Here is a 26,249-nt window from a genome sequence, read left to right on the forward strand (position 1 = left end):
TCAAGGTGGCCCAAGCAGCAGGGGGTAATGGGCCAGGCCCTGAAGAGCCCACATGGCAGCTCAAGGAGGCTGGAAGGTCTGCACCCACACGTGGAACAGAACTGGAGGGGCCTAGGGAGGGGGCAGGGGTTGACCGAAGCCTTCCCCGGTGACCAGGGGAGAGTTCCCCCCGTTGGCAATCCCTCGAATTAATGATACAGGCCTTGAGCACCAAGCGCGATCAGAGGGCACTGTGACCCTCAGAGGTAGAGCTCGGGGATTCATTAGCGGTTAACCCCCCCATGCTCAACCCACACGTGCCCTCCTCAGTGCCTGCCATCTGTGACCTGGCCCCAACCCAGCCCCTCCGGCGACCCCCAGTGTTTCCTAGAGTTCAGCGTCTCTTATGGTTTGCCTCCCTCCCTGATTTCATCTTACTTCCCCCTCCCTGCCCCTTGGTTCCTGTTTTCTTAAATTCCACATGAGTGAAATCATGTAATCATCTTTCTCTGACATCGCCCTCTTGTTTCACCCACATCATTCCAAACTTCATCCTTTCTGATGGCTAATATTCCACTGTATATATAGACCACATCGTATCCATTCAACTGTCGATGGACAGACACAGTGCTCCTTCCACAAGGCTCCTTCCACAGTGTGGCTATTGTGGACATTGCTGCTAGAAACATCGGGGTGCAGGTGTCCCGGCGTTTCATTGCATCTCTATCTTTGGGGTAAATCCCCAGCAGTGCAATTGCTGGGTCGTAGGGCAGGTCTATTTTTCACTCTTTGAGGAACCTCCACACAGTTTTCCAGAGTGGCTGCACCAGCTCACATTCCCACCCCCAGTGCAGGAGGGTTCCCCTTTCTCCACATCCTCTCCAACATTTGTGGTTTCCTGTCTTGTGGGTTGTAGCCATTGTAGGAATGAGGTGGGGTCTCACTGTGGCTCTGAATTTCCCTGCTGCTGAGGGATGTGGGGCATGTTCTCATGTGAAAGGCATTACCGTTTCTGTTAAGTGGGCAAGAGTGACCGGGTGTCTAGGGAAGCACATGCGACAAAGCCAGAGACACCGGGGAAGTGGGTGTGGGGGCAGGGGCAGGCTGTGACGGGCTGGAGCGGGAGAGGTTTCTGGGGGCTGCTATGGTTCGCTGTAGGTGTCAGCGAGCCCTGAGCCATGGCGCCGGGGTCTGGCCGCATGTTGCTCTGGGTGTTGTTGGGGTGTTCTTCGGCTGGAATTCACGTGGAAACTGGTGGGACGTTGAGTAAAGCAGATCGCCCCCTGCAGTGTGTGGGGGGTCCATGCAGTCTGTTGAAGGCCCCATAGAGCAGTGTGACCTCCCCGAGCAAGGATTCCACTGGCAGACAGCTCTTGGACGTGAACTGTAACCACCCCCTTGGTCTCCAGTCTACAGACTTTGGACTTAACTGAGCCTCCAGTCACGTGAGTTGACTCTAAGACGAATCTGTCCTCACACACATGTACACATGACGGGCTCTGTTTCTGTGAGAACCTTGACCTGACTTCTCTTTCTTGATAATGGTGAGAGTTACAAGGATGTTCACCTTAAACTTCACTAAGCAATGTATTAGTTTTGCCTGGTATTCTGGTTTTCTGATGAGAAGGTATGTTGCACACAGGTGTTGATACACAGATGGGGGTTTTGATGAATAAATGATATTTGGGATTTATGGGGAGTTGAAGGGACGGCTACGTTTTGCTCTGAGTATTTTTGTGCCGTGTGACTTGGTGCCAAGACGTGTCTGTACACTTTGGATAGAATCACCAAAGAGGAAAAGCTGTTCCTAGTCATGATACACATGGGAAGATCAACCCAATTAGAAATCAAACAGAAGGGGCATCTGGGTGGCTCAGCGGTCAAGCCGCTGCCTCCGGCTCAGGTTGTGAGCCCAGGGTCCTGGGATCCAGTCCCGCATCGGGTTCCCTGTGAGGAGCCTGCTTCTCCCTCTGCCTGTGTCTCTGCCTCTGTCTCTCATGAATAAATAAATCTTTAAAACAGAGAAATCAAACAGGAAGGATTTAGTACGAGGGACAAGAGCCTGTGGAGCCCCAGAAGGACAAAGCGGGCCGAGGTGCTGTGACTAGGAAATTGTTGTTTATTGAGGAATAAAACATGGCTGCTCTTCACCTTTGGAACCACGAATATTCAAGCTTCTGTATTTATTAGATAAGTACCTTGCTCTACAGAGAGGACAAACAAGAGACGCAAGACCCCATTCCTAAGAGGATGAATAGAGCTTTTCACCGCCTGCATCGTGAGTCCTTCTAAAACACTCCCTTTAAAAATTCTTCCTTTTGGTGTTGTCCTTTGGGCCTCAGGCAGTCCTTGGGGGCCTGTCACTGAGTGTTCGTGATGACACCGTGTGCTCCCTCTTGTTAGCTGAAGCCCTAGCACACCCCCAGATCTCTGGACCTCTGAGGTCATCTGATCACAGGGAAAGGACAACCGTGGACCCATCAGAAAAAAAAGAAGCACCTGGAATCTGCCACAGACATGACCCCGGTGGCCGGTGTCCTGGCTTCTGGTCCGTAACCCCAAGCCCCTAAGGCTTCGATGGCTGCTATATAACAGGTGGTTGTTGGCACCCAGGTGTTGGCGTCCAGGTGGTGCCACTTGCTCTCTCTCCAGCTCCTACCTCAACAGCACCTGGCTCTGTGTCTTATTCTGAGAAATAGCATCACTGAAATGTCACGAGCGAACCACACAATCCCATGTACACATACAATCCGGAGGCATTCTGTATAATCAGAGTCGTGTGTGCATTGCCACAACCCGTTCTAGGACATTCTCAATCTTCCCAAAAGACCCACGTCCCCAACAGCAACAGCCCCTTCCCCCCCTTCCCACTCTGCCCACTGCCTGGCACCTCTTGTCCACTTTCTGTGTCCGTGGACCTGCCCATCCTGGACATCAGCTGGAGGTGGAACCGAGGGTGCGTGGTCCTTGGCGACAGGTGACTTGGCTGGGTGGCAATCCGTTCCTGTTTGCTGCTCTAGGCCGCCCCCTACAGGGGTGCGCTCAGGTCACAGACACGTCCTCAGGGAAGTCCCTGCTGAGTTCATCCATGTGGAGGGGGGGCGCTGGGCCCAGGGAACAGCCAGGCAGCCTCTGCCTCCAGAAGCGCATGCACCCCCCACCCCCCCATCCAGTGAGCTCAGACCCTGACGCAGCTGAGCTGTGAGACGCCCTAGCGCAGCCCTGCCAGCCAGGGAGGAACTTTCTGCAGACACTCGGGATGGGGCTGAAGGGGCTCAAGGGGAAGTGGCACCCAGATTCCCCTGGGATCTCTCACTGGAGGGAAAGGCGCTGGGGGCACAAGGGCAGCTGGTCACAGGGCACAGGAGGCTGACGCGTCTAGGGCGCAGGACTGGGGGGGAGAGGGCAGCACCAGCTGCAAAGTCAGGGGCCTGGAATTACTACTCAGGCTCAGTCATGAATCTTTATTTTCGTAAGCCTTACCCGTTATTGATAAATAAAGATATAAAAACAATCAAAGATCCTAGCATTTTCTAAAGATCATTTTTCATCGGGGGCTGTGCATCCATCTTGGGTAAAATCATTCCGAGGATGCGCAGGCCCGGCCTCCAACCCCTTGGGACAGAGACCGTGGTGGCAGCGAGAGCCTGATGCCCCCCTACACCTCAAGACTGGAAGCACACTCAGAGGCAGGCAGGCCCCAAGGCACACGGGACCTGAGGGAGGTGGGGGAGGGAGCCTGCACCCAGGAGCCCCAAGGCCCCTCCCGGGTGTGGGTCCGCGCAGAGGCGATCCAGAGGCCAACGTGTCAGTAGTAGCGGAGGCACACCTTGTCCATGGACAGCTTGATTCTGCAGGAGTCAGGAAGGCAGAGCGGGTGAGCCGTGTCAGGGGTGGCAACCCCACGCCAACCTCACACAGCCTGGAGCAGGCCATCCTCGGGACGCAGCCGTCAATGGTGAGCACCCGGGGTGGGGATCTGACACCCTCCCATGTGGTAGGCAGAGAAGACAGCTCCCCGCCTCGCAGGGCCGACCCTCCCACTGCTGGGGGGGCGGGGGGAGGCCCGTGACCTACCTGTCGATCGGGAAAGGCCTCTCACAGAGGTTGGCGAGCACGTGTAGCTGCCTGAGCGCATACTCGTACTGCAGGGAAACAAGCCCCCAGGGACGTGGTCAGACGCCCGTCGTCGTGTCGCTGCACCCAGCTCCTCATGGGGAACCCCACCACCACCACACTCCCAGACCTAACGCCTCCTGACCCATAGTCCTGGACCCCCTCCCCCAACTCGGTCATGCACTGAGATTTGTGGGCTGGGGCCCATGGCGGGGTTGGAGTTGGGCCCCCGCCCGCCTGGCCTCCAGTTCCAGGAACCTCCTTCTGGGGGGGCCTGCACTGAGGACGGGACCGGCGGATGCGGCTCCAGCTCGCAGCAGGTGAAGACTGCAAGGACCAGGAAGGATGGTTTATCTGGATAAACCTCCCAGGGAGTCTGGAAACACTCAGGAGGAAGGAACAGATCCACTCCAAGTGGTTCCAGACGCAAAACATCAACCCCCGAAAACAAAGCATTTATTAAACGAGGGGGAGAGTTTCAATTAAACAAGTGAGAAAAATACCTGCCTGACAAAGTTAAAGAAAAGAAAAAAATAAAACTGAGAGCCTCTGGGTAACAGAGTGCATCATCCCGAGCTCCCAGCTCCCTGTCTTTGGGGACATCACAACCGAGTACACACATCACGGCCCGACCGTGCCTCTGCCACAATGGAAACATTCTAGACAATTCTTCCCACGCAGAGGCTGTAGCCGCAAGGGAGTAGCGCACACTGGAGATGTGGCTACTGCAGCCAAGACACAAAGCTTTCATCTTATTTCATTTGAATTAGTCTAACGGATTTGAATCTAGATCCAAGCGGCCGTCCGAGGCCAGTGACCCTGCATGGGGAGCACAGTTGAGAAGGAGAAGTCGGCACACCTTCTGGGAAACGCTGGAGAGGAAGCATTTCTGGCTTTGCAGGAGGCAGGAGCCCCACAGACTGCAAGGGGAGCATGGCCACGCCCCTGGGAGACAGTTTATGAGGACAGGCTGGGGCAGGACAGGCTCGCGGCTGCCCTACCAACCGTGTCCCCACAAGGGTCCAGCCGCACAGCCTGACCAAGGCGCCTACTGCCCGACCTTGTGGGGTCTGCGGGGACGGAACCACGTTCCCATCCTCTGACAGTAAGTGTGGGGATAGGTTGGGGGCCCAAGAGACAGAGTCTCGATGGCCGCTGGGGCGTGGGGCATGCAGGGACCCGGCAGGCGCTTGTGGGGAAGCAGCACCCCCAGTCACTTGAGTCATGACAGACACATGCTCACCCACCTGGCAGCGTGCATGCCTGGGGCCGGCTCCTGCAGTCAGCAACCAGGCCGTCCTACCCCCACCCCTCCCCACCCCCATGCCCGTCGGAGGCCCCAGGCGGCGCCTCTGGTTCCTGAGCCTGGATGGGACCCTCTATGAGGCAGCAGGCCTCCTGTGACCTCAGGGGACAGGCACCTCGCAGTGGGGATCTCACCATGACGGAGTGCCAGTTGAAGCAGTGTGTGCGGAAGTGGGTCACGGCCGCCTGGAAACAGTCATAGGCCCTAAGCTCGGCCCTGTCGGACAGCAGCCACTTGGCCTCCGCGTCGGAGCTCGCCATCAAGGAGACCATCTTGCGCACAGCTGTGTCAATGACGTGCCTTGCCTGTGAGGACAACACAGCCTGACTCAGGGTGGCCCCTTGGAGCTGTGATCGCCCAGGGGCCTGTGTACAGATCGCTCTCCTCACATGGCTCCTGGCCCAGCAACGCCCACAAGGCGCTGGGGGGCTTCACCGGCCTCCAGCTCAGGACGTGATCTGGGTCCTGGGGTCAAGTCCTGCGTTGGCGCCCTGCCCGGCAGGTGCCTGCCCTCCCTCTCCCTCAGCCCCTCCTGCTGTTCACGCTCTCTCCCTCTCTTACTCTCTCACTTGCTCTCTCTCAACTAAATAAATGAATCTTTAAAACAATCAGACGCCAACAACGGCATCCTGTGGGGGGAGCCATGTGCAGGGGAGACGTGACAGCCAGAAAGCCTCGCACGACCCTGTGCTCTTGGGGTCTCTGACAGATGGACACTTTTGCCTCCAAACACCTGAGGTGCAGGCAAGGCCCACCCTGAGGAGCGCAGCAGGTGTACAAACTGTGGCCAAGCAACTGTCCCGTGAATGGGGCCGCCTGTTCCAGAAACCACCTGACAGACATGGGGCACAGAGGGTGGTGGCACGTCCTTCCCACATGCTGAATAAAAAACATACTTTACCACAAAATAGGTCGAATACTTTTCTAACAGGTCAATATATTTTTAAAACTTCAGCGTTCATTTCTAACGCAGCAGATACCACAATCACCGCATGTCAACACAGCACTTTGGAGTCCAGGCTCCAGTAGGAATGGAGGGAGGTCCCAGACCAACCCAGACCAGGACCTCCTTGTCACCCTGTGCTGCACTCTGGTTACTACGCCCCTGCGGGGCCCTGTTGGGATTATCAGACACAGGAATGGGAGCCAGACCACAGCCGTGGTCTCTGTCTTGGAAACGCGGGCTGCACGGCACATGGCGGACACTGCCAGGATGACACAGCCTCTACCCGGCCTCCCGGGGCCCGCGTGCCAGCTGGTGCTTCTAGACACATGGCTGCAGCTTCAATCGCCAATTCTGCAGGTTTCAAAGAATCAGATGAGCTGCTGCAAACAATCAGCAGTGGTAAAAGGGTAAAAGATCGCTCACACGAATTTTAGGCTCAGGAAGAATTTTAGGCTCTATGATTTCCTAAGGGGTTAGAAACGTAGGCTGCATTGCATTTTTTTAAAACCATGATTGGCTAATAACTCACCAAGTGGCAACACACATGCAGAATGTTTCCTGAGCAACTAGGAATAAAAACAAGGAAACGCCCACATCCCATCTGTGCTGCTGCTGCCCAGGGACCAAGGTCAGGATAAGGACAGCTCGGCCCTGCTCACTCACCTCCCTGTTAACACACACAAGGGCCACACGCCTTCCCACTGCCTCCTATGTGGCCGGAGGGGGTGGGCCCTACTGTGGCCCAGCTTCACGTCCCACTGGCCAAACATCAGGATGCAGACACCCAGGTCCCTTGTGCTGCCTGCTGAGGCTAGGAGCAGCGACTGGAAATGGTTCCTTCAAGCACGACTTACATCCAGGTGCCTGTGGATCTGCTCCACGAGAGTCCTGGACTCCTGCAGATCATTGGTGCTCATCAGCTTCCTTTTCATGATGGTGAGGGGCACCTCAGGGCTCGGGGTGAGGTCAAGGTGCTGGACAGGAGGCAGGGAGATAGGGGCGCTGGCCTTGTGCTTCATCCCCTGGAACTGCATCACTTTCATGGCAGAGATAGACTGAGGAGAGAGGGGACAGCCAGGTGAGTGGGAGAAGCAGACAACCCATTTGGTCCTGGCTCTGGCCGCTCGGGGAGGCTCCCCGCTCAAGCCCATGGCCTCAGGACCACAGAAGGGCCCCAGTCACAGCCTGTGAACACACACTTGGCCCTCAACACGGGGACAGAAGACACATGTGAGCACCTGAGGTCCCCTAACAATGAACTTCGAGATGCCTGAAATCCTCTATGGGAGAACCACTCACTGTGTCACAAAGGAAAGGCCATCACAGCTCCACGGGGACCTGAGCCAGGACTCAGGTTTTCAGCCAGGAAAGACTCTGGGTTCTGCTGCCCTATCCAAGCACCACCCCCTCCCCAGCCAACCCCACAGCCGCGCGCCACCCCCCCGCCCAACCCCACAGCCCATGCACCACCACCCCCAGCCAACCCCACAGCCCACGCCACCCCTCCACCCAACCCCACAGCCTGTGCCAGCCCCCCCTCCTGCTCAACCCCACAGTCCGTAATCCCCTGGCCAACCCTGGATTCAGGATCAGGAAGGCACAAAGCCCAGCTTAGAACTGGATGACATGTGGGTCCACTGAGAGGGACGGCGGACCGTCAGGGCCAAACAGGCATGTCAGCCAGGCTCCAGACTAGACCCCCCATCAGAGGGAAGAAGTGTGACAAGGAATCCTTTTCCTAAACCAAGCAATAATAATCTAAAAAGTTCTAAGACAAACAATAAAATACACACAAACATCTATCAACACATCGTGTTTGGAAAGGTCCATCCTATGTCTTCAACCAAGACCAGGCACAGCCTGTGCAGAAGAAGTCAAATGCCAGCAGGAAGCCTCTCATGCTTCAATCCCACAGCCAGGGCAGTGCCACCTCTGATCCTGCCTCCAGCAGGTCACCTTCCCTTGCCATCTCCCCTCCCTGCTCCACCACCACTACTCATGAGGCCCGAGAAGGCCTGGGGCACCCTGAGGGCATATCTCCTACCCAGGCTCAGGTCTACATGGTGCCAGCGAGGAGCTGAAGGCAGCGGCACTGACCAGCTCACAGCGTCTCCTACAAGGACAGTGCTGGCATTGAAGGAACACATGACTGCTGGGGCAAGATAAGCTAGTGCAGGCCGCCTGGGGAACACTGTTCGGTCACAAACACCCCCCTGCACATGGCAGGGGTCAGCTCCAGCTGGCAGCACAGCAGCCACCTGCTGTGACCTCTGTCCACACAGCCCTGATAAACTCATCCATTTAACCACTGTAGGTCCCTTCTCAACACAGCTGGGGCTGGGGCTGTGGAAGTCCCTACATTCTGGTCTGACAGTAAAGGTAACAAGCTGCCACATGCAGGGCTGGGGTCCTCTGAGGCACTGCCCCGAAACTCACAGAAGCTTTCAAGGCTGTGACCTCTTCCCACGTGCCAAGCCTGCTTAGTGTTTCTGGTGTGTGGTCTTCTTTGATTGAACTCTACATCTCTGACCGAGGAGGACATGGAGATTCGGGGAAGCAGTCCACCCCAAATCTCACAGCTTTTCAAGAGTGAACCTGACAGAGTCTGATCCCAGAGTCCAGGCCCGGTGCCCCGGATGCAGCTGGCAGCAAGGGGCAAAGCCATCCACACCTCAGCCATCTCTCTCCTGGGTCCTCACCCTTCTCCCCCAAGAGAGGCATGTTCCGGGGGAGCCAGGCCGAGGCTCTACATCAGTGGCAGCAGTGTGAGGCTGCCCTTCTCACCTTGTTTCCGTACTGCATGACGTGGCTGGTGTTGGTGTGGGACTTCACCAGCTGGTACTGCCTGTGGAGGGTCTCCTTCGTCAAATCCTCCTGCAAAGATGGAAACATGAAAGTTCTCTGATGATCAGAGCCAATGACCACGCCTCAGTGGAACAGCCAGATTCCCAGGGGCTCACCACGTCCGAGTCCTCCATCCAGTTGACGCTATACCAGTCCCCCAGGAATGTGGACCTCTTCTCGTCATAGTAACAGGCGTAGGATGACTCACTGGGGTTGGCTGCTGTGGTCGCATAAACTAGGAGGGATTCAAGACGTCGTGCTGTAACCCTCTGCCCCCTCCTGTGGGTCCTTCCCTCCTTCCCAGTGCGCTCAAAGCTGGCAGCTGTACCCAGCCCTGTTCATTCGGTGACAGTCACTGTCTACAATTAAATGTAGGAGAAAGAGAAGCTGGTTGACAGACACTTTCTGTGAAAATAAATAAGCAAGCTCGCATGCTTACTAGGACGCCGAGGTATTTTAGAACAATGCTGAAAGATTATAATAGCTCTGGAAACTCAAAGGACATGAAATGAAACCTAATCTCACTTCCAGAGAAATCCACTGTTTACTGGAAAACGCTTTGCCTAAACATACACGATAGCCAGCATTTACTATCTTGCTACTATGGGCTCAGGATCGTGCTGGGCAAATGTCAACACCTCAAATGCACCTCCCCCAGCAGACAGGCACCATCTTTATCCCCATTTTACAGGGGGGAATAACCGAGGGTCAGTGAGGGTCAGTCAGTCAACTGCTCAAGATCACAGCCAGCTGGCAATGCCTTGCAAGGGACCAGAGCTGGTCTCAGGACTATGTGACCCTGGACTTCAGGAGCTTTACTAGTCCCTGGAAGAAGACCAGAAAGCTCCCATTGGTCTTTTCTCCCAGACCACTAATATGTGAAGGCGGAGCCCAGAGCTGCCCTTACCCCTACTTCTGTGCACCAGGCTGCCCTAGTTCCCTACTCATAGAGACCCCTTGGTTCTTCACGTCACAGAATCGGAGTGGAATAACCAACTGTGCCACTGAGCAACCTGCTCACCCGCTGGGCTCAGAGGCCAGACCCACCGCCTACCATTGATGTTGCTGGGCAGGTGCCTCATCATGGACCCAGATTCACAGGCTTCGATGTAGAACACCATCTGTGAGGCAGACGAGACAGGTGACCTCACACACATGTGGCTCTGGCTCTGCCCCTCTCTTCACCCACTTTTGAGAGTCTTTTACTCTTGCTTCTGGGAGCTACCTCTGCTGTCAGGGGCTGCTGCTGGAGGCTACAGAAGCTGCCGTCATGCAAGCCAGAAAGACTCAGAGCTATTCATTACTAACAGACTAAATGATCTATTAGTTCAAATGATGCAGGCAAATAGTCCCACAGGTCATTCTAAGGAAAACTGTTTCGCTATTCGATACAGGGAGACAGTGCAGCAGGCCATCTTTCCAACATTTCTGTCATGTACGTGCCTGGGCTATTCAGTTTCTGTAAAGGCTGTTCCTGGGATGAGCAAAGGCCAAAGTGTAGGTAAGATGGTGGTATCTTCACCAACAGCTAACTGGTGTCAGCGCTAAAAACAGGGGTCTTCAAAGCAGCCCCTAGACCACTAGTATAAGCATCAACTCAAAGCCAAGTTTTCAGGCCTCTCCCCAGGCTCTGAGTCAAACTCTAGACCTGGGGTTCACACCGTGTCTTAATAAGAACTCTAACAATTCTGATCTAACAGCTAAAGCCCTAGAATCACTAAAGGTAAGTCCTGGAGAACTGCCGATCAAGACTGACCACATGGACTTTCTCCAGAAAACAGCTGTGTGGAGTGGGGGCAGTCGTGGGATGGCAGGCTCCGCATCACCCCCAGGCCATCAAGTGTTGACATTACCTTTTGGTACATCTTGTGTTTGTACATGTAATGGATGGTGTCATTCAGGTCCTTCACATGAAGCTGAAAAGTAGGAAGACTGACATTCAGACCAAAAGATCAAAAGAAACCATTTGCTGGATAACTTGCTGATAAAGCCCTAACGATGCTCTGTAAATTCTGGCCCTTAGAAACATCGTGACCCGCATTATCCCCACGTGGCATCTCACGTGTTTTATTTAAATATTGAAAAAGGGAGGGACACCTGAGTGGCTCAGTGGTTGAGCATCTGCCTTTGGCCCAGGGCGGCGTGATCCCCGAGTCCTGGGATCAAGTCCCACATGGGGCTCCCTGCATGGAGCCTGCTTTTCTCCCTCTGCCTGTGTCTCTACCTCTCTCTGTGTCTCTCATGAATAAATAAAATCTTAAATTAATTAATTAATTAAATGTATGTATGTATGTATGTATGTATGTATATACATATTTATAAAGTGGAAGAGAATGTGCTTTCTCATTCATTATTTTGTCTGAAGCATTCAGAGACCGTGTTCTACTATTGCATCTAGTGCCATGTACCCAAGTCTGGAGACGGTTTACTGAGGCTGGGATATGAAGAGAAATGCAGGGAACTCCTGCTGGAAGAGATGCTTCTGCAGATTCCAGGCTGCTAAGTGTGTCCCCTGCACTCACTGGCCACACACAGAAACCAGACCAGGCAGGGCGTTAGAAACACACATTACAGTCTTAACGTTGACACCAAGGTTGTGTTTGCCAGCCTCCTACTCTGTCCTCACAATGTTAAGAAAAACTCACTTCATCATTAGGAAACACCAGGATGCCAGTAGCTCCATGATCAGTGAAGTAAATGAACACATGATCCCGGGGGCCACTGTCGAGAGAGTGTGACAGACAAGGAGAGTCAGATTTGACCAGTTCCTATTCCCACTTCTCTGAAAAGTTGCTCTTACCGAAAAGTAAGAAGAGGCTTGAGAACTACGGTCCCCCAACCAGACACGACGAGGAACCCAGGGCCTGCTACCCTCCTCTGCCCTCAGCCCCCTCTGAGGGTGACCATGAACCCCAAGGCACATTCTAGAGCTTCAGTTATAAATTATAGTCAGGAAGGCAGAGACGTCTGCTGGGTAGTTTATCTTATGGACCAGGTGTGATTCAAAGAGTGGCATCCCTTGGTAACCAGGATGCACGCCAGCAGCCACTCTCTTACCAGGTCTCCCCAAAATGAGGAATGAAGCCAGAACACACACAGAAAAAAAGTCCTTCAGCTCAGACATCCTCTCTTCCAGGCCCTTCCGCCTGCACATCGTCTGCCCACGGTGTGCCCTGCCCACCTGCCCATATACTCACTTGTGCTTACCCCTCCCCTCCAGCATGAGAGGAATAGTACCACCTGTTAAGGACCTGAGGCGGTCTGAAGGCATGTGACCACAGTCCCGATATCACTTAAAAGTGCTATATAAAGAGATGCTAAACATCTCCCACCCAGCCAGTGGCAGGCAGCAGGGCTGGTTTTGCCAGTACAAAGGCTAGTGCTGTGCATGTGGACATGCTCCTCTCCCCAACGGGCCGACCTCGAACACAGCACAGAACAGCAGCCCAGACCAATGTGACCAGCTGCGGGGCTTCAGGCCCGTCTCGGGTGCATTCCGCTGGCTGTGGAACATACCAGCACTAAGACCCATGGACAACAAAAAGCAATGGGTATAAGTAATAGGGAACATTTCATTAATAATAATAATGAACCACCCCGGCTCCTAGAGTTTATTCAGTACAGAGATGGGCTCCCCCGAAGAAGCCACAGCTCTGCACAGCCTGTCTAAAGTCAGGACAAGGTAAAGAACGTCACCTATGCTGGGTGCCGAACCACTCAGGAAAGTGTGCTAGCTATAAAACAGACGTTACCTCTTCAAGACCTTTCCAGAGCCTTTGCCCTTCACTGCTTCCTCGTCACCTCTCAACACGGCGAGGAAATTTTGTGGGGTGACATCCTACAAAGAATTGGAAGTCAAAATCAGATGTCGCTGTCATTCCAAATCAGAGCGATTACTGATGTAGCAGACCACACATCTTTAAGGCTCGAGGTTTAAGAGCAAAGACTGGAATGAAGTAAGACCTGACACAAGGCCAGTGTTTCTGGAGCCTGTGCATGACCTCCTGTCAAATATCATCTTGCTGCTGGCTGATGGCAACTCCTACCATCCCTTCCTGACCATTACGAAGTCCACGTGTAGAAACTCAAGACGCTGGTAGGTAGGGACTAACAGCAGAGAAGGAGTGAAGCATCTCAGAGGAAGAGCAGGGGGAGGAGAACCATTAGTACTGGGCCTCCCTTATGCATCCAGTTTGCTGTCTACAAAGTCAAATCCCAAGGATACTTGAGGTCCTTCAAGGTTAAAGATAACACCGATGCCTGAGCATTAAAAAAAAAAAATATATATATATATATATATATGTGTGTATATATATATACACACACACACACATATATATATAGAAAAGTATAAGGAGGGAGGAATCACCAATTTTTTTAATAAATTTATTTTTTATTGGTGTTCAACTTGCCAACATACAGAATAACACCCAGTGCTCATCCCGTCAAGTGCCCCCCTCAGTGCCCGTCACCCAGTCACCCCCACCCCCCGCCCTCCTCCCCTTCCACCACCCCTAGTTCGTTTCCCAGAATTAGGAGTCTTCATGTTCTGTCTCCCTTTCTGATATTTCCCACACATTTCTTCTCCCTTCCCTTCTATTCCCTTTCACTATTATTTATATTCCCCAAATGAATGAGACAATATAATGTTTGTCCTTCTCCCATTGACTTATTTCATTCAGCATAATACCCTCCAGTTCCATCCACATTGAAGCAAATGAATCACCAAATTTTCTATACCTACCATCTAAGAGTCCAGATGTTTCCTTATTTCACTATATTAAAGAATTTTCATGAAAATGGGATCATCTACATCACATGTATGATGTGTTCAGTTTAAGTGTACTTGAATTTAAAAGAAACTGAAAGAACTGCTGAATTTCAGATAAATGCTTCTTTAACTATCAGGAATATTAGTTCGTAAACGATGCTTCTGAAATCAGGAGAAAGAGACCATGGCAAACCACAAGACAGCATCACTATGGTGCTTTTTACAAATGTGTCAATTGCTTCAGCCTGTATCAACAGGGGATACAATTCAGAAGTGATTTGCATTAACAATTAATGAAAAACATTCTCAGCAAAATCAATCCAGGGCTGCTCTGTGCCAGGATTGGTGCTGAGAAAATTGATTTTCAGAAAAGAGCATAGGTCTCTAATTAGGTTAGCGGCAAGACCTCAAGAAAATCAGGTATTACTGAAGGAAATCTACGATCAGGCTTAAAGTGTGGGACGACCAGAATCTAAAGATCAGTAGACTACCACTTATTTCTAACTTGCTTTTCCAGTTTTTTTTCCCTTGGCTTTCTTACAAAACTCTCAGAAATTACTCCTCAAGCACAAATCTTAACAGGAACACAAAGCACTGACCAGAAATCAATTAGTCCAGTGAGGTTCAGAACCTGGAAATGCAAGAATGAGGGGAGAATCATCGCTGGAATGAAAGCAAAGCCTTTGGCTCCATGCCCACGCCCCTCACCTCGCCGGTATAATCCTTGAGGACACCCTGGTAGACGTCCGAGCCATTGGGTCTGTTAATCACAATGCCTGGTGTGGGATTGCTGAAAACCAAAGGACACATTAGAAGCACATGATGGGTCACATCTCTGAAATCTCTCTTGAAAAACAGGCCCCCATTACATATAAAAATAGTCGACAACCACGTTTGCTAAAGACATTTCTTATCACCCACCCAGTCGCCAAGGTACTAAGGGTTTTAGAGCTTGGGAGGGGGGGGGATCTCAGGCAGCCCCCAGGTGTCGAGTTCTTGGCAGGAGCAACCAAGAGCTATCCTGGAAACTGAGGACAGGTGTGCCTGGCCTCCTGTGAGAGCCATTGAGCATCCCGAGGGCAAGATCTGAGCAAAAGGTTTCTCAGAGCAAAACTACTTACAGAAAAAGACAGGAGGAAAGACAAGACCTTAATACAAGAGCTTAGGTGTGAAAGCCCAGGATGGAGTATGTGCCATCACAGGATCCCCATTGTTGGCTCCAGCCGGTAAGTCAGGGAGAAACCACGTCTGTAGACATAGTACCCACACTGCTGCCCCGGTCTCCTCAAGACATCAGAGAGGCAGGCATAAGAGAACTATTCATAAAACTGAAGTCAACAAATAATAAAAGCAAACAGGCCCAGAAAGAAGGGTAGTTGGATCTAACCTACAAACGAGAGCCTTCTATGCACGGGGCTGCAGAGGCGACTCCTCCGTGCTGTGCGCCCTGCTCTAAGGTCACAAACAGGCCATGCAGAACCCAATGTGAGGTCTCCATGCTGAGGAGGAACTCACACTTTAAGCTCTTCCAGAGCACTGGCCCCCAAACACCCCTCAGCACTCAACCGCTGCCGCTGCCCCTGAGCAATGTTCCAAGTTCTATGGAAGCAGCCTTTGGGGTTTCATCTGCATGTCTGTTTTACGTTCTAATGTCTGTATTCTAATGCTGATTCTACAGATTCCTATGAGTCTGCATGCATTTATTAAAAAAATATCCTGGGGGGGCACCTAGGTGGCTCAGTCTGACTGGTGGTTTTGGCTCAGGTCACGACCTCAGGGTCCTGGGATTGAGCACCTCATCGGGCTCCCTGCTCAGTGATGAGTCTGCTTGTCACCCTCTCCCTTTACCCCTCCCCACACACACATGCACATGCTCTCTGAAATAAATCCATCTTTAAAAACATCCTGAATTCACCACCAAATTCAAAACGCTGCCTACTTACTCTTCAGAGTTGGCAATGTCATCGTACATCATCACAATGATCTGTTCATCAGGAATCCCATTTCGGTGAACAATCTGGTAGGCGTGGCATGCATCTGCCTGGAAGGAATGATTTTGTCAAGTCTTAGATTTTGCCCAGAAGGAGGCCAATTTTGGAGTTCTATGGAGCAATACATTCCTTCTCATGGAAGACATGCTCTGACTTATGCTTTACTGGTGAGGTATTTAAATTATCTTAAAACACAAACACCAATATTTTTTCAACTCAGTTTTTTTTTTTAACTTTTTTTTTTTTTTTTTTTTTTATGATAGTCACACAGAGATAGAGAGAGAGAGGCAGAGACACAGGCAGAGGGAGAAGCAGGCTCCATGCACCGGGAGCCCGATGTGGGATTCGATCCCGGGTCTCCAGGATCGCGCCCTGGGCCAAAGGCAGGCGCCAAACCGCTGCGCCACCCAGGGATCCCGTCAACTCAGTTTTTTAAACTTCCTCATTTCACTCAATATCCAAACTGTTATTCATCAGGCAGTTGGTGAAGATGTGGACAATACATGGACATGCACACAAAGCACCACCACTGGGTAACCAGGGCCTTCAAAAGCCCTGAATAATTTTCCCTCTTCCACGCTATGTAAGTCTCCTGAAAGCCCTGAGATGGGTCTGAAGAACAGAATAACAAACGAAAGACCCAAAGCCTACTTCTCTATCAAATGGAATTCTTCTGATCTGAGTCACTGTGGCTGCCCATAGCAGCTATTCAGAGACCTGAGTGAAAACTCTTCAGCTCAGGAATGGAAAGGATGAATGTACTCTCTAGTTTAAAAAAAAAAAAAAATTGCAACCACCGCAAGGCTGACAATATTAGGGATGAAAGAAAAGCTTTTGTTAATGTGAGTCTCCGTCTGTAAGAGGCTGAAGACATTCTTTGCTTCCTTTTTCAGAAGACATGCAGTAGACTCCAGGACAAAGGAGTCATTTGAGGACCATGAAGAAAAATGTCCCCTAACGTTCTGCTTCTGCTTAATGATGTCTTTCCAGAAAAAAGACACAGGGGCACCTGGGTGGCTCAGTCAGTTAAGCATCTGACTCTGGATTTTGGCTCAGGTCATGGTCTCAGGGTCATGAGATGGAACCCCATGTCAGGCTCCAAGCTCGGCACGGAGTCTGCTTGAGATTCTCTTTCCCTCTCCCCCTGCTAGTGTGCTCTAAGATAAATTTTAAAAAAGAATACAGACATAAATAAACATGAAGAGAGTAGGGAGCCCAACTATCTCGCTCTCTAAGGAAGACGGCTTTAGGAACTGGACCTTTTATACATAATGTCTTAAACACTCATCAGGGCAATAAAGCTCATCAAGCATTAATCCCAGCGTTTTGCCTGTAGATGACTCACACATACAGACTTCACAGCCACAATGGGTGTTAAATACACCACTGCTGAATGTTGGGTGGGTAAATCCCGGGTTTGGCACTCGGGAGCTGTGGGATGAATGGATGGCTGAATAAATAATAAAAACTCACACATTTATGGTCTTGTCAGGCATATACGGACTAGTGTTTGTCGGGTACTGCGCTGAGATTTTTCTATGCATTTTCTCATTTGATTCTCATAGCAACCCTACATGATCAAGGTAACGATTCCCACCTTATAGATAAGGAACCTGGAGCTTAGGGAGGTGAGGTGACTGGCCCAAGTCACCCAGCTCAGAGTGAGATATCCCTGGCACTGACTCCAGAACCTGATGCTGCTTCACGCAGGAACAACAGGGGAATCGTGAAAGTTAAGCCCATGGAAAGGGAGGAGCTGAAAATCATTAAAAAATAATTACTACTGGGGATCCCTGGGTGGCTCAGCGGTTTAGCGCCTGCCTTTGGCCCAGGGTGCAATCCTGGAGTCCCGGGATCGAGTCCCACGTCGGTCTCCTGGCATGGAGCCTGCTTCTCCCTCTGCCTGTGTCTCTGCCTCTCTCTCTATGTCTATCATAAAAAAAAAAAAAAAAAAATTTACTACTTTACATCCATACAAATTGTTGAAATGTTTAAGTCCCCATAACTGTAACACCATCTGTAGTAGGAAAGATGTTCTACTACGGTGGTAGCCCCCAAAGATGTCCACATCCCGAAGCCCAGAGCCCGTGACTAAGTTACATCATATGACAAAGGGGAATAAGACAGTGGATGGATTTATGGTGGCTCACTGGCTGACCCTAAAATAAATAGGAAGGTTATCCCGGATTAATCCAGTGGGCCCAATGTGATCACAGGCGTCCCTGTATGTGGAAGTAGGAGGCAGGAGAGTCATGTCACAGGGATACAATGTAAGAATCCTCAACTGTCACTGCTGGCTGTGAACACAAAAGAGGGGGCCGTGGGCCAAAGAATGAGGACAGCCCCTAAAAGTTGGAAAAAGTAGGAACATGGCACCTCCCCCAGAGTGCCCAGAAAGGAACACAGACCCATTTAAGATTTTCTCACCTCCAGGGCCCTAACATAATAAACGTGCATGTTTTAAGCCACTAAGCTTGTAGTGATTTGTTACAGTCACAACAGGAAACTAACCCACTGATGGTGGAAGTTTACTGGGATTGGCACTTCCCTCAGGAAGACACCTCGTCATCATCCAATCAAGTTGAAGCTCATCCCCACCAACCCGGTGATTCTGCTCCTAGCAAAACCCTAGGGGAACTCTACCCATGTGCCATAGAGGATTCCTCAGAGCAAAACAAAACAAAACCAAGAACTAACCCAAAGGACCATCAATAGCTGGAAAAACAAACTGCTATGTGTTCCTATAACGGGATGCCATGAAGCTCACGTAGGCAGATGGGTGAATGAATGAAATACAACCCATGTTTCAAAACAGATGAATCTCAGGAACATAATGAGAAAAAGAGCAAGTCGTAGAAAAATACACTCACTATGATTATAGTTACATAAAGGCCAAAACAGGCTAAAGTAAACACTATATGGTTTACAGTTAAATACTCACATGGTGAAACCATAAAGCAAAGTGAAGGAATGACTGACAGAAAATTCAGGCACTCACCCTCTGACGAGGAGAGCAGGGGGAATCAGTCAGAGGATAGGATCTTAGTAATGTTCTTTTTTTTTTCTTCAGTCTGATACAGATATTCATTTTCTTATTACTCTTTAACTTGCACACACATGTGATATAGACAATTGTTTGCTTTCTTTTTCATTGAAAAAAAAAACAAAACAAAACATCAAACCAATATGATGTCAGATTTCACCCACCTTTATGATACAAGTGGGCAGGCATACCACCTGCTCTCCTTGGTGACAAGGCATCCTAATTACTGATTTATTTTGTCGGAAGCCAGGTTCATTTAAAAAACTAGAATAAAAACAGGAATAAATCTAACAAAAGTATTAGACTTGTACACTGAAAACTTGAAAATATTGTTGAGGTAAATTAAAGATCCAAATAGAGAGATTATCTCATATTCATGGATTGGAAAACTTACTGCTATTAACATTTAAAAAAAAATGGTCAGCAGGCTTTTTTTGCAGAAGTCAACAAGATGATCCTAAAACTTACAGGAAATTGCAAAAAACCTAGAATAGCCAAAACAATTTTGAAAAAGTTAGAGGACTTTCACTTCCTTTCATATGTTGTATGTATCGTATACTCTATTCCTACAATAAAGTAAGCTAGAAAAAAGAAAACATTAAGAAAATCATAAAGAAAATACATTTAGAGTATTACTGTATTTATTGGAAAAGATCTGCACATAAATGGACTCATGCAGCTCAAACCCATATTGTTCAAGGGTCAGCTGTACACTGGGGAAAGAAGAGTCTTTTCAACAAATGGTGCTGGAACCATTTGGAAATCCACATAAAAAGATGAACTTGGGCCTTCATTTCACACCATTCACAAATATTAACTCAAGATGGATCGTAGACTTCAATGTTAGGGCTAAAACAAACACTTCTGGAAGATATATTAGGAGAAAGTCTTCAGAGTTATAACTGCCAAAGATGTAGATACACCACCAAAAGCATGGCCTATAAAAGAAAAAAACTGATACACTGGACATCATTAAAATTTTTTTTAATTTTTTTTTTATTTATTTATGATAGTCACAGAGAGAGAAAGAGAGAGAGGCAGAGACATAGGCAGAGGGAGAAGCAGGCTCCATGCACCGGAAGCCGGATGTGGGATTCGATCCCGGGTCTCCAGGATCGCGCCCTGGGCCAAAGGCAGGCGCCAAACAGCTGCGCCACCCAGGGATCCCTCATTAAATTTTTTAATTTTCAAAAGACACTGTTAAGAATTTGCAAAACTTGTATGAATAGAGAGCTTGTATCTAGAACATCCAAAGAACTATAGTAACCCAATTAGACAATCCAAAGAAAAACAGAAGATGTAGGGGGGTTTTGTTTGTTTTAGAAATTTTCATTTATTTATTTCAGAGGGAGAGAGAATGAGCAGGGGAGGGAGAAGCAGATTTCCCGCTGAGCAGTGAGCCTGAGCAGGACTTGATCCCAGGACCCCAGGATCATAACTTGAGCCCAAGGCAGATGCTTAACCAACCGAGCCACCTGAGTGGCCCCCAAATGGAAGATTTGGAATAAGCATTTCACCTAAGATACACAAATGGCTAAAAAGCACATTAAAGATGCTCAATATCACTAAGTTATTCGGATATGTGAATTAAAGCGACAAGATATCAATTCACAGCGAGACAAACAGTAACAAGGGTTGGTGAGGATGTGAAAACCAGGACCCTCCTCCATCCACTGCTTGTGGGAACATAAAACGGTGTCGTCCTTTTGGAAAGCAATTAAACGGTCTCTTAAAAGGCTATGCATAAAGTTACCATATGACCCAGCAGTTCGATTCTTTCTGCACAAGAGAAACAAAAACATTTATCTGAGGGAAGATGTACAGGAAAATATTCTTAGCGACATTATCCCTGATAAGCAAAAAAAACGTACACAACCCACATGCCTGTCAACCGTAAAGGGGCAGATACAATGTGGTTGATACATACTATTAATATTCTTGCAATAAAAAGGAACAAAGTGCTGACATGCTACAAGGCAGATAAACTTCTGAAACGCTATGCCAACAGAAACCAAACGCTACAGGTCGAATGACTGCATTTACATGAAATGTTCAGAAATGGCAAATTTATAGAGACAGAAGGTGTGTTTTTGGTGGTTACCCAGGGCTGGGGGCGTCTGAGGAAATGGGAACGTTCTAGCGCCGGTTGGCGGCGGCAGCTGCACACCCCGGTGAGCTGACCGAGCCGCCGGAGTTGCACACGTGTCCCATCACATGCCAGCGGCGCCTCCTACGGCCTGGACTCCTCGCCACCCGAGACGCACACGCTTTAAGCCCCATTTTGAAAAGGGGACGAAGGCCCAAAGGGCTCAGACACTCAGCCGGGGCCCTCCCTCTCAGTCAGGTCGCGGTTCCCTCCCGCGCCGCGCCGTGCGGGGCTGCCTCTAACCCCGCTAGCTAAGTCGGTGGCACCGCGGTGGGCAGGGGTCAGAGGCCGCCCACACACATTCCCGGTGCCTCCGAGGCGGCACGCGAGGGGGCACCGGGCAGAGGCGAGGCCCGCCGGCCCACCCGGCAGGCTTTGGCACACCGGCCCCCGGAGGCGACCCCCGGGGGCTGGCCGCGGTCCCTCACAGCCTGCTGGCGCCACCTCCACCTCAGGCCCACCGTCGGCCAAACAGGGGCAACCGCCTGGGAGCAAAGGTTAGATTCAACTGGCACGCTCCAGTCTCGGTCACCGCAACGGGTCCGCTTCCGAGCCGGGCAAGCGCCGGAGAAGGGGCCTCGCAGTCCACTGCCTGACTGCCTGACGGGGGCACAGTGACCGCTTCCTGCATGTGCTGAGCACGGCGAGGCAGGGGCTTTGTGGAGTCGCCCCCCGCCCGAGCCAACCACCAAGTCAACTGTTCCAGAGGAGAACTGAAGATTTAACATGAGATGGGATCAGGGGCAAGGGGAACTAGGGAACTTTCTAGAATGATGAAAGGGTCCTAATACTAGACTGTGACAACGCTTGCAAACTGCATGAATTTCCTACAACTCATGGAACTACACAATTATAACAGGTGAATTGTACGACACGTGAATGTCTGCCTCAATAAAGCTGTTATTAAAAAGGAAGATCGGGGGCAGCCCGGGTGGCTCAGCGGTTTAGCGCCGCCTTCAGCCCAGGGCCTGATCCTGGAGACCCGGGATCGAGTCCCATGTTGGACTCCCTGCATGGAGCCTGCTTCTCCCTCTGCCTGTGTCTCTGCCTCTCTCTCTCTCTTTCTCTCTCTCTGTTTCTCATGAATAAATAAAATCTTCAAAAAAAAAAGTGGTGATCGAACACATTTTTTAAAAATCTATAAAACAAAAGGTGGTCTTTTAGAAATGGAATGACTCTGCTGTTCGGTTCTCCATCACATCAGTCTCCCAATTCCAACAAGTGCGACTCTCCTAGCTTCTCCCTCTCCTCCCTGCCTCCACTGATCTGCCTCCCAGCCCCCAGGACAGATGTTCTCAAAGCTTCTGGAAGCAGGCAGTAGCCCCTTTCTCTTCACTGCAACCCAACTCCAGACCAGCAGTGAGGCGGGGCAGGTGCCAGCATCCCGCAGCTCCCACCCCTGCCAATACCCGGCAAACCACCTTCCCCCTGGGAGCCCCAAGGGCCAGCCACAGTCTCAAACTCTCCCAACCCCCATCGTCCCAGTGCACGTGGCTCACATGTGCCCTGCCTCCCCACTCCTGTCACCCTGAAAGGCCCTGTGTGACAATGAACTTCACCTGCAATCTACTTCGACAGCCACCTCTGCTGCTCCAGCCCATGTCTTCCTCCTCCCCACACTCAGACCTTTGCCCCTGAGAGGAACTCTCCTCAACCCAGGTCCTCCGCTGGTACCTATTTCCATCCCCTTCACAAGCCTGTCCCCAGGTGCTGCCTGCACTTCAGGACATACCTCTCTCCCCTTGGTCACAGCCACGGCAGAAGCCTGTCCTCACGAGGCCTTGCCCGCACCCCAACTCAGGACCCAGTGCAAACTGGCTACCAGCCACACCTCAGACCAATCCCCTCATCCGTTAATCCCAGCCAAAGATGGAAAACGGAGAAACCCAATTTGGCCAAGACAACACATGATTTAAATAACCATCATTGGGGGCGCCTGGGCAGCTCAGTTAAGCAACTGACTCTTGAGCTCAGCTCAGGTCATGAGCTCAGGTCATGAGCTCAGTGTCATGAGATCGAGCCCCAGGTCCTCCGGCACTGCACTCAGCGGGGCATCTGCTTGACATTCTCTCTCCCTCTGCCCCTCCCCCCACCATGTGAGCACGCTCACTCGCGCTCTCTCTCTAAAATAAATCTTCAAAAAAAAAAAATAACCATCATCAAGCATATAGCAAAGTGCTCAGCAGCGATTCAGGGACTTGTCCTCCCTAAACAAAAGAAATTTGTGTTAATATGAATGTGTGTTAATCCAAGCAAAAGGTATACTTCCATAAAAAATGTAAGTTTATAAGTCTGTATAGGTTCTACGAGGAAAGTTCATTCAAGTGCTCTTTTAATGATTAGGCTCCAAAGTCAAGAAATTAAATGCTGGCTACAGCTGAGAACAGAGCAGGCCAGCAGGGCTACAGGCTGAGGTCAGGCTGACTCAGCATGGCAGTTCCTCCACAGGGAGGCCAGGATGAGTATTTCACTCTGTGGCCACCTCTTCTCCTTGCTTCCCTTCATTCTATTTCAATATTATTTCACCCATGGAAACTAACGATGCTTTAAAAAAAAAGAAAGAAAGAAAAAAGACTTCTCTAGGAGCAAAGGGTAAATGGGGTCCTATACTTAATAATGTTTAACCAATCATATATATATTTTTTAAGTTGATTGTGTACAAACCAGTGTGGCGGATGAATGAGCCTATTGACTATCTGGTGACCTGTATTTAATACTTTATCTTTTGAACTTGTGGTTAGAGAGGAAGGAAAAAAATCGAGAGATGATTAGTTTCGTACTCAGGTTGCACCTCTGTAACTGGGTCAGGTCTGTGGTTAAGCATTAAAAGGTAAAGGGATCACTTTGCCATTACAACAACTTTTCAATCAAGCCAAATTTCTTGTTCAACTAACATAAAGGCTGAGATCCCTGGGTGGCGCAGCGGTTTGGCGCCTGCCTTTGGCCCAGGGCGCGATCCTGGAGATCCGGGATCGAATCCCACGTCGGGCTCCCGGTGCATGGAGCCTGCTTCTCCCTCTGCCTGTGTCTCTGCCCCTCTCTCTCTCTCTCTCTCTCTCTCTGAGTGACTATCATAAATAAATTTTTAAAAAAATTAAAAAAAAAAACTAACATAAAGGCTACTCACAAAGTGGGTCATTCAACAATCGTTATGTCTTAGAGCCGGTAGGGAGTTCTAAACCAAGCCCCTACTTAACAGATATGAGAACCAAGGGCTGGGAGGAACACACACAAGGTGGCACCACAAAGCCACCAGGTGTGTGAAGACACTAGGCCTGTGCCGTCCCGTACAGCAGCCTCCGGCCACACAGAACAACTGAAACTTCAGCTGTGGCCAGTCCAAACTGAGTACACTGTGAATGTACATGCATACCCACTTCTGGTGATTTGGTGAAAACAAACATGTAAAGTATCTCAGATTAACTTTCTTTAGTGATTACAGTGAAATGATGATAGTTTGCATATGTTGGGATAAATAACAGGAAAGTTAATTTCACCTGTTACTTTTTACTTAAAAAAAAATGTGGCTGGGGTGCCTGGGCAGCTTGGTCACTGTGGAGTCCGACTTGATTTCAGCTCAAGCTGGGATCTCAGGTTCCTGGAACTGAGCCCTGCCCTGGGCTCTGCACTTAGCAGGGAGTCTGCGTGGGATTCTCTCTCTCCCTGGCTCTGCCCCTCTATGCTCACTCTCTCTCTAAAATAACAAAGCTTTAAAAACAAAACATAAACAAAGGAGGTCTTGTGATACATGGACTCAGGCCTGGTTCTGTCTGCGCTCAGCCTGCGTGTGGCCTCGGGCGAGGCTCCTCCTCTCCTTTACCGCTCCGTTTCTTCATCTGTAAAACGAAGGCCTCAGGCCAGTGGGTCTCGGGGAGGACATGGGGCAGAGGCTGGAGACACTTCGGGTGGGGATGCTCCAGGTATCTGGTGTGTGGAGGTCAGGGTGCTGCCAGACACCCCACGGGACTGGGGCAGCCCCCACAGCAGTTACCTGGCCCCAAACGTTGGCATGCCAGGGCTGAGGAACCTGGCGTGAGACTCGGGTGACCCCACAGGGGCTATTTTGACGAAGTGCCAAACTGTTTTCCCAAATGACTGTACTATCTACGATCCCCCATTTCTCCACATCCCCACCGACACACATACTTCTGCCAGCCCTGAGGAACGTGAAGGACTTTTTTAAAAGTCTGTTCTACTGACAATGTCCAAGGCTGTTTACAGAATACCAGCGTCATAAAGAAAAACATGAGCCACTGTCTTACCTGGTGCCTGTAGTTATACCAGCCGTTGGAACCTGCAACAATCACCACCCAGTGCTTGCCCCCGTCCTCGGGATCATCTATGGGAACAGCACCAATTCCCAAGACCATGCTGAGCAACACGGCCACTTCCCAAATCATCCTGTGCCTCAGAGTTCAATGGCAGAAATCTGGAAAGAGAAAAGCAGAATCAAGCAAAAAGGAATGACAAAAACAGACGACTACTGTTGTCCCCTAAGAAAACATCACAGCAAATGAGTCAGAGATGAAACCATTTGGTCATCAGACAGAACAGACTAAGGATAAAAACGATGACAGTGTGGAATTTTATCTTTACCTCTGTAGCCCCTTTCCCCACGGGAAGAAAGATCTACCCACTACAGGTTGAAGTTATGGGTATAAACCAAAAGAATACCAGGATAATCCTTTTGGCCATGTTAAAAGGTTTTAACAAGTTTTTGTTACAACTTGGAATACGTAGATAAAACCAACAAAATTCACCAACTGGAAAAATGTCCACCACGTTGTATGAAATGTCTGCAAGACAAGATGACATACGTAAGTAATGTGTGCCTACAATGTGTAGAAGGCAGGCATAGAAATTTGGTAGTTATTGATTGGTGGTAGGTGGAATTCAGGATGATTTTTTTCCCTCCTCTCTTTCTTTTTACCATAATTAACTGACATTACTTATGCAATACAGTTCATAAAAATTCAACGCATGTTCAATATAAGCACCGAGGGACAATTTAGAAGTTCACAAGTGAGATACCTGGATGAGCTATAGTCAAACAGTGGCAGCCCAAATTAACGTCTTTATACAACACTCCTAACCCATCTACGTGTAT

At 50.1% G+C, this 26,249-nt stretch overlaps 1 protein-coding gene across 3 annotated transcripts in view; it reads right to left on the reverse strand.

The window, feature by feature from the left end:
* Window positions 1–3,428: 3,428 nt before the first annotated feature.
* Window positions 3,429–26,249, reverse strand: part of LGMN (legumain) — a 31,369-nt gene continuing 8,548 nt past the window's right edge. For 2 of the 3 annotated variants that reach the window (XM_072837829.1, XM_072837830.1), the window contains exons 2-14: window positions 25,405–25,571; window positions 15,906–16,003; window positions 14,671–14,752; window positions 12,944–13,029; window positions 11,837–11,912; window positions 11,045–11,107; window positions 10,246–10,312; window positions 9,308–9,426; window positions 9,132–9,221; window positions 7,202–7,402; window positions 5,536–5,706; window positions 4,057–4,124; window positions 3,429–3,830 (exon numbers count right to left, since the gene is read on the reverse strand). In XM_072837829.1, coding sequence (XP_072693930.1) covers window positions 3,788–3,830; window positions 4,057–4,124; window positions 5,536–5,706; window positions 7,202–7,402; window positions 9,132–9,221; window positions 9,308–9,426; window positions 10,246–10,312; window positions 11,045–11,107; window positions 11,837–11,912; window positions 12,944–13,029; window positions 14,671–14,752; window positions 15,906–16,003; window positions 25,405–25,542 — 1,302 coding nt within the window. In that variant the 5' untranslated portion in view covers window positions 25,543–25,571 and the 3' untranslated portion in view covers window positions 3,429–3,787. Of the gene's footprint in view, window positions 3,831–4,056; window positions 4,125–5,535; window positions 5,707–7,201; window positions 7,403–9,131; window positions 9,222–9,307; window positions 9,427–10,245; window positions 10,313–11,044; window positions 11,108–11,836; window positions 11,913–12,943; window positions 13,030–14,670; window positions 14,753–15,905; window positions 16,004–19,160; window positions 19,261–25,404; window positions 25,572–26,249 lie in introns of all 3 variants that reach the window. The other variant, XM_072837831.1, reaches the window with a different exon arrangement.

Source organism: Canis lupus, chromosome 9 (assembly GCF_048164855.1).
Source record: "Canis lupus baileyi chromosome 9, mCanLup2.hap1, whole genome shotgun sequence".
In the NCBI taxonomy this organism is placed as follows: domain Eukaryota; kingdom Metazoa; phylum Chordata; class Mammalia; order Carnivora; family Canidae; genus Canis; species Canis lupus.